Here is an 8,336-nt window from a genome sequence, read left to right on the forward strand (position 1 = left end):
AACACTTGTTGTAGAGCTCCTTCATCAAACATGGCTCAATCTGCAGTGGAGCTGTGCAGATTGGCTAGAATTTCATTTAGTGGTCTTGGTGAAGAGGCTGATATAATAGTTCAGAGCTGTGCTTTCCCATTATGGTTTGAGTGAGAGGGAAATGTTGAGCCTCTAGCTACATGCATATAAATAGGGCATAACATTCAGCAGGCTATGAGACAGACGGTGTACCCAAACCTGCTGAAATCAGGATGTAGTATGGATTTCTGAGTTGTCCCCACTATGTTTGTCCACAAAAGATTTGGCTATTAAGTTTTGAGTGCTCAGGAGAGAGGTGGCTTTTTCAAAGCAGAAAGTGGATGGTGAAACTCTGCTCTGAGTAGATTCATAGATATTGGGGTCGGAAAGGACCTCAGTAGTTTATTGAGTCCAACCCCCCTGCCCTGGGCAGGAAAGAATGCTAGAGCCAGACAACCAAGGCTAGGTGCTTGTCCAGTCTCTTCTTGAAGACCCCCAAGGTAGGGGAGAGCACCACCTCCCTGGGAAGCCCATTCCAGATTCTGGCAACCCTTGCTGTGAAGAAGTTCTTTCTAATGTCTAACCTAAATCTGCTCTCCATCAATCTGTGGCCACTGTTCCTAGTTACTCCAGGGGGTGCCCTGGTAAATAGAGTACCTCCTATTCCCTGCTGCCTTCCCCTGATGAATTTATAGGCAACCACAAGATCACCTCTCAGCCTTCCCTTGTGAAGGCTGAAGAGATCTAGATCCCTCAGTCTCTCCTTGTAGGGCCTTGCTGCAGGCCTCTGACCATATGAGTGGCCTCCTCTGAACCCTCTCAGGATTCTCCTCATCCTTCTTGAAGTGCAGCACCCAAAACTGGACACAGTACTCCAACTATGGCCTAACCAGTGCCACATAGAGGGGAAGCATCACCTCCCTGGACCTGTTCATCATGCATCTGCTAATGCATGATAAAGTGCAGTTAGCCTTGTTGATCACTTCATCACATTGATGACTCATGTTCATCTGGGAGTCAGTTATGACTCCAAGATCCCTTTCTACTGCTGTGCTGCTGAGAAGGTCATCCGCCAGCCTGTAAGTGTGTTGGGGGTCCTTTTTGCCCAGGTGCAGCACTTTTGTACTTGTCTTTGTTAAACGGCATCCTATTTCGTTCTGCCCATTTTTCCAACCTGTCCAGATCTGCCTGGATCATTTCCCTACCCTTTGGTGTGTTAACTTTGCCCCATAATTTGGTATCATTTGTGAACTTGGACAGGGTGCTCTCCATGCCCTCATCCAAGTCACTGATGAAGGCATTGAATAGCACCGGTCCAAGGACTGAGCCTTGCAGGACTCCACTGCCCACATCTTTCCAGGTCGATATCTACATCATAGCCTGTCAGTCTATTTAAGAGAACAGAATGCGATACCATATCAAAGGTCTTCTTAAAGTCTAGGTAGATGACATCTGGTACTGGGTATCTAGACTCAGAGCTCTCAAGACACTTTAGCAATCCTGGCATGGGACCTCCTTGAACCTCAGCAGCTCCCGAATGGTTAAAGGAGTTTCAAATATAGTTGCTTCAAAGCTGTTCAGTGATAGTAAGGCAGCTTTTTCCCATTCTGTGTTCAACTCTTGTGCAACTAGGCTGAAAGGCAGATGGGGGAAGTTTCTACACATCCTGGTCAATGGCTGCAAGAGGTGAAAGCAGTATTTCTGGTGTGTGAAGCTCTACAAATCAGTCAGCCTGGAGGCTCTGTGTCACATGTATGTTATTAGAAAAGACCTGCAGATACCATATCCTGTTCATACTGATAATGATCTGACCAATGCACATCAAGCAAAACCAAGGAAGTGATTCTTCCACTTTACTCAGCATTGGTGAGACAGCAGCTGGAGTACTGCATTCAGTTCTGGGTGCTGCACTTCAACAAGGACATGGAATAGCTTGAGAGTCCAGAGAAGAGCCACCCATATGATCTGAGACTTGCAAGGCAAGCCATATGAGGAAAGGCTGAGGCACTTGGGTCTCTTCAGCCTAAAAAAGAGAAGGCTGAGAGGGGACATAGTAGTAACTTACCGCTATATCAGGGGAATACATCAAGGGCTTGGTGAACTATTCTCATGAGCGCCGTGTGCCCCCAGAGGCTGGGGGGGCATGGTGAGCTCCCGCAGGCGGCAGCAGCACTGTCAGCAGTGGGAGCATGGCGGCAGCGAGTGGGGAGCTTTCGCAGGTGGCCATGGCACTGTTGGCAGCAGGGGGAGGAGGGGTGGCGAGCACCAACTGGTGGTCCACGACCACCTGCAGATGCCACCAGCAGTGTTGGCGGTGGACAGCGGCGATCACGGACCACCTGCAGATGCTGCTGGCAGTGTCAGCGGCAAGGGGAGAAGGTGGCAAGCAGCGACCACCCACAGGTAGTGGAGGATGGAGAGGATGTGGCCAAAGCCACTGGGCACAAAGACACATGGCACAGTATCTTTCAACTTTCCCCTAGCAGGGAAGTGGGTAGTGACAGTGAGGAAGAGACAAATGGAACTGAGGACAGCGACAGCAGCAGCAGCAGCGGTGGGAGCTGAAGTGACAGTGGCATGGACGACAGGAGAACCGAATACGTGAGCCCGCAAGCAGGGTGGGGATGAAATGAAGTGGTTGTCTAGTCTGAGAGACCAGAGGTTGGTTGTGTGTGCAGCGTGTGAGGTGGATATTGTAACAGGTCCAGGTGACCAGCAGGCCTTTGTATGGGTGCGCGGGCTGCACAGGTGCAGTTTTTGTAATGGGTTAAGGTTTTCTTTGTGGAGTGATACTCGGAGTGTAGATATATATTTTTACAAAAAAAGAAAATCCACACAGGAGACTATATTTTGGTGCATGTCACTCCCACAGTGCACCGCACAAAGCAGCTGACCTTGGGCTTCCATCACACTGATCGCATAAGAGTGAATTTACTTTGCATATAACAATTTTTTGGCATAAAAAGGGTCATCACATAAGAGTGAATTTGCACGTACAGAACCCGCATAAAGCGAGGGAAACCTGTAGGTGCCCTTTCCCCCTTCTCCGTTAGCCATCCCCATATCTCACATACCCAGGCAAACATCAGGTTGCTCAGTTATTATCTCCATCTTGAAAAATACTCATCACTGGATTGGGAAGAGTTCTTTGTTGTCTACAGACCATGTGGCCATTCATGAATATAAATGTAGTTGTTTCCCAACTGCATCAAAAACAGTCTGAAATTTTCAGGTAAGTGTATTTTCTTTTGTGTCCTTGTCAATTAAAAGGAAGAGATGGTAGAACCATAAGAAGAAAACAAAAGCACTGTTTTGCTCTTCTATAATTACTTTCATGGAAAGATCACAAGGGATCTTGCACTTTGCCCTGTATTCCTGGAACAGTGTTTCCCTTTCTGGGTTCATATTTCTTCGGAAAATTTCACTTGTATTGTATGTACTTGATTAAGCCTAAAAGAAGAAAAGAAACTCATAATCCATTTCCTTTGCACTTCCTTGTGTTTTACAGATTTGCCCTCTGAACATCTTGAGGTTTGTATGTATATAACAGACCCTATTGAATATCTGTGTATAGGGCCACTTTCAATTTACCTACTGTGAATACTACATATAACACCTGTTATAAGAAATACAAAAAAGATAACATTCAATACACACAAAGCTAGAAGCTTTGCAGGAGGTAGAACACCTATGCAATTAATTTTCTGTCCTATTAGAACCTGTTTTACAGCAACTCGGAGCAGTGTGCTGTGAATTACCTCACCCAGCTCCAGGTTTTTTCCTCAGTAATGCTGAGGGGTAGGAGAAGCAATTTCCTTTCAGTGCTAGGCCTCACCTCCTTGAAGGGATTTTAAATATATATATATACAGGTAAGATTCAAAATGTAACTACTAGTGTTTTTATTAATAAATTATACTACCAGTATTGACCAAGTAACATAACTAAGGTGGGGCAACTACGACAATAGTCCTAGTTGCTAACTTGGGGAGGGTGGGGCATGGAAAAATAACAGACACTGTTGCAGTCAGCTGGTAGCACCACTGGCATTGGCATCCGGGAGCCCCAACTACCCATAGTACTGCTGCTGTGCTGAGTGCCAAGCTGTTTTGTTATGCTTCTGCAACTACCAGTGTACCTAAATAACTTCAATTAAAGGTCAGTAACATGAACAAGAGACTGGCTATACATACAGTAGTGAAAATGAAAATATTATCTGTTGTGCATACCTGATTGATGCCAGAGAACAAGTTAAAACCTGGCTATGCCCACCCCCACTTCAGGGCCAAGCTATATCCATTTCCTTCTCCATGGGGCTGGATCAGGATCCTTTCCCTTGTGGGGGTGCGTTGGAGGCAACCTGACCCCCACCATCCTCCATGTGGCCAGATGGTGCCTGCTGTGCCCACCTGGGTGCTGGATTGGGAACACCAGCTGGATTTGGACTGCAGACAGATGGGCACGGCCAGTCCAGCCTGCCAGGGAAAAAGAATGAGCCCCACAAAAGGGGTTTGTGAAAGTCACCTTTAACCAATGCGTCTTGAACTGCTTCCAGTTAACTGCTCCCTTTTTGTCTTTTAATGCTTGTTGCAGTACAAGTAGCCTGTTCTCTTTCAAGTAGCCAGGCCCTCTCTTGCTGACATCGGGGGAGACTCCTTGTGTGAGAGTCTTCAGTGTAGGTGAAGCAGGCCTTAAAGCATGACGTGTCTTATGGACATGAGTTTAGTACAGGAGGAAAAGTTCTTGCACTGAGGCCTAGTTCTGCAAACCATGCACATGCCTGACTTCAGCCCAATAAGCCACCTCCCTACAGGAATATACTTGGCAAGTTACATCATCAGATTGGAAAGTGGCACATCACTTAGATTAGATTAGTTTTGTACTGCAATATTGCATGTAGAGTGAAAAGCAGAGCTTTGGTTTGAGGATTTGGGCATGATAAGGGATAGATGTACCCAGGCTTCATGCCACAGCCATAAAAATAAGGGTGGGGGAGGGTGTGGAAATTGATTTGACAAAATTAGCCAGTGTTCGTTCTTGCATCAAGTTTCTGTACCCCTGCTCACAAGCTCTTTGCCAGCTGAAGAGTTCAAGCTACCAACTTCATGTTAGTTGCAATGTTATTAACAAATATAGTCTACTTCAACAGCAAGAACATTGATCTGAAGTATAACTTTAGCTTCATACTGTCTATTATCTTGATATGTAAAAGATCTGTCTTAAAGACTCACTGCATTTTTGTTTTTCATGTGCTCTGGTATTACATATCTATATGTAATTTTAAAATATGCGAACTTGTTGATAAAGGGTGAAGAGGGAAGACATTGTATTCAGAGAATAGGTAGTGGGTGTCTACCTTCACCTGAAGGTAGGTGGGTGCAGAGTTTGGCCTGTGTTTCCTGTTTCATCCTAGCCTTTGTTGCAGAAGCTGCCACTAAGGGTCCAGTCATGGTGGTGAATACTACCAGTATCTTTCTAGTAGAAATTAAACTGAGATCATCAAATCCAGTTGTCACAAGTCACTAAAAGTCATCAGAAAGCACTGTGAATGTACATCATTACTGATCTGGGATATATTCAGACTAGTATTCTAAAGGTAGGCGGTTTCATGTCCATATCAATTCTCTGAGCCATTCAGTCCCAGCAGAATATTAATTTTTATAAGAGGTGAATTTACTTTCCTTCTTTTTTTGCCCCCTTTGGTCTCTGCTTTTGCTGCTTGTAAGTTTTTCAGTGATTTTTATCATCTGAACAGGCCTTTCACTGGGAAAGAATTGGGAATCATTAAATTCACTAAACTCCTGAGGCATTTTTAAGTGCCTTACAATATTTTTTGGTTTGGAGTATAGGTGTTTCCTCCCAAAAGGCGGAAGTGTGTTAGTAAAAGGCACCAAATGGTTTTGACTCATCAGTGGTGGCAATCTGCCATTCATCATTGATGCAGATTGCTGAGAGGCTATTTTAGTGAAAGAAGATTTCTGCAAGTTCTGAAATACGTTTGGGTTTCCATATGTTGCTTGGGGAGATGCTTTCATAAAATAAGATTTCATTCCTGTAATGGTGTTACTTCTATACAAATTTTGTTGGTCAGCTAATGCTCTTGCAGGTAAAACTGGATAATAAAAGGTTGCCTCTGGTATATTACTCACAAAATTGCAGAGGAGGGAATACCACATTCTTCCACAAAGTGGGTGTAAAGTCACATGAGGCCACAAACTGGCAAGACTTCGCAAAGCTTCACGGTTCCATGCAGATACAGGGAAATCATCCTCAGTATGGTAAAGCTGAGAGAAATATATACATAGGATGATGTCTGGATACTTGGTCAAGAAGTTGTAGATCTTGCTTATGCAGCAGTGGTCAGCCTCATTACAAGGAGAGTAGTTGGAATAAAGAATGATGTATCCAATGCTATCATATCTATATGTAACTGAGTCTAGGTAACCACCCAGTTCGAATAACATGGATTCTGGATGGATGTTATACTCGATGCAATTTGTAGCATGGCCTTTTTGGACTAACATGCTGGAAGAGTTTCTCAGTTCATAGAATATAATGTGTTTGTTCTGAGGAGTCATTTGTCCGTATGGGAATCCAAAGGCCTTGTGAAATTCCACATAAGGAACTCTTGCTTCTTCCCCTGTCCGTATATGATAGGGGCATTTGGCACAGCTGTGGCTCAGTGTCTGCCAGTAATAGGGCTTTATGAGTGTCCCCTGTTTTGCCCTGTATTCCTGGAACAGTGTTTCCCTTTCTGGGTTCATATTTCTTCGGAAAATTTCACTTGTATTTTATGTACTTGATTAAGCCTAAAAGAAGAAAAGAAACTCATAATCCATTTCCTTTGCACTTGCACTGTAAGCATAATATAACTTCTTCCTAGAATAAAATTAACTACTTTTCTAGCTTTTGGCCAGTAGTAAGGTCTAAAAATCTTTGAGGAGGGCAGCTTTAAGTGAAAAGACAAGTGCCTTTGGCAGTGTGAATTTCAAGATTGTCTTTGCTTTTGCTGTCCAACTTTGTTTAAAATAGAGAAACTAGAAAATTGCAATTCTAGCTACTCCCCTCAACCCACAAAATATATAATGAAAAGCAATAAAAAGCAAATATATAATAAGAAGGAATATATTTGCATTACACCAGTTATCCCAACTTTTGGGGTCAATGGGCCAACTGCCCACCCTTAAAGTCTTTTTGCAGACCACTCCATATGCTTATCATCAAACATTTAATTGATTGGGTTTGTTGTGGTTTGTGGACCACAGTTTAAGAACTATTGCCCTACACAACCTGAGCACAGTTTGCTAGATGTTTCAAATAAAATAAAAGATTTAGTTACCATCATTACAGTTCCAGACCAGGACAGCAGTAAATACGTATTTATATTTAGTCCATGACACCAGCCTTCTTGAGTTCATGTGTTGATTCCCATTTTAGTCTAGTAAATATTACAAACTTTGTTTTCAAGATCACTTGTTCAGTAGAGGAGAGAGAAATATTTTTTTTCCTGGCTCTGCTGAACTAACTTCAGTTTGCCCAGTTTGCTTGAGTTTGGTTTTATAATACAACTAATGAGGCATGGCAACCCTGTTGCACAGTTATGGTAAGGACTCGATAGGTAACTTCACTGTGATGTTTGTACACGTCAAATGCTAGGATACGCAGATGCAAGCAGGATTTATTTTTCATTTGTATTTCACACAGTCTGTTGGGTGTTGTTCTCTACTCTGTGCCTGTTAGTATGTTATTTTCCTGTTTATTACATTCTGCTGTTTTCTTTGCAGATATTCTGATACAAGATTTTGCTGACACTTTTGCATATGTATGTAAACTAGAATATTAATTTGTTCAGGTGAGTCATTATGTTGATGCCAGGTATTTCAGATTATACTGTGTTCCTACATATCTTCTTTGCTCTGCTCCTCCTTTTGTTTTTCTTTTCCCTCTTCTGTCTTTATTCCAGCTTCCATGTGTGAACAGCCTCCAGATCCAGACTCTTATCCTCTTTTTCATTCACATTGCTTCTAAAGAATCACTTCCTGAGGTCCATCTTGTCATTTAAAAAAAGGCTACACTTTCTGTGTTTAGCTCTCATTTGTCTCTGTCATTTCCTCCATCAGGGACTGTATGTGTGTGTGCTGTTGCCAGTGATGAGCATATTAGTGTTTATATTATTTAATAATGAAAAAGAATGTGTTTGAAGACGTAAGAATTTCTTTATTTGGCTAACCATGCTTTAATGAGTTTATTGTCACGTGTCCAGTTTGCTGATACAAGAAAAATGGAGAGTAAAAAAGAAAAAAGAAAAGAAAAGAGGAAATGTATTGGT

General features: G+C 42.9%; 1 protein-coding gene across 1 annotated transcript; it reads right to left on the bottom strand.

Annotated features, from left to right (window-relative positions):
* Window positions 1-5,302: 5,302 nt before the first annotated feature.
* Window positions 5,303-6,803, bottom strand: APOBEC4 (apolipoprotein B mRNA editing enzyme catalytic polypeptide like 4). The gene has a single exon (XM_006260629.3). It carries the CDS (start codon window positions 6,769-6,771, stop codon window positions 5,659-5,661), a length of 1,113 nt encoding a protein of 370 aa, XP_006260691.1. The 5' UTR covers window positions 6,772-6,803; the 3' UTR covers window positions 5,303-5,658.
* Between the last annotated feature and the right edge of the window lie 1,533 nt (window positions 6,804-8,336).

This window comes from Alligator mississippiensis, chromosome 5, assembly GCF_030867095.1.
Source record: "Alligator mississippiensis isolate rAllMis1 chromosome 5, rAllMis1, whole genome shotgun sequence".
Classification (NCBI taxonomy): Eukaryota; Metazoa; Chordata; order Crocodylia; family Alligatoridae; genus Alligator; species Alligator mississippiensis.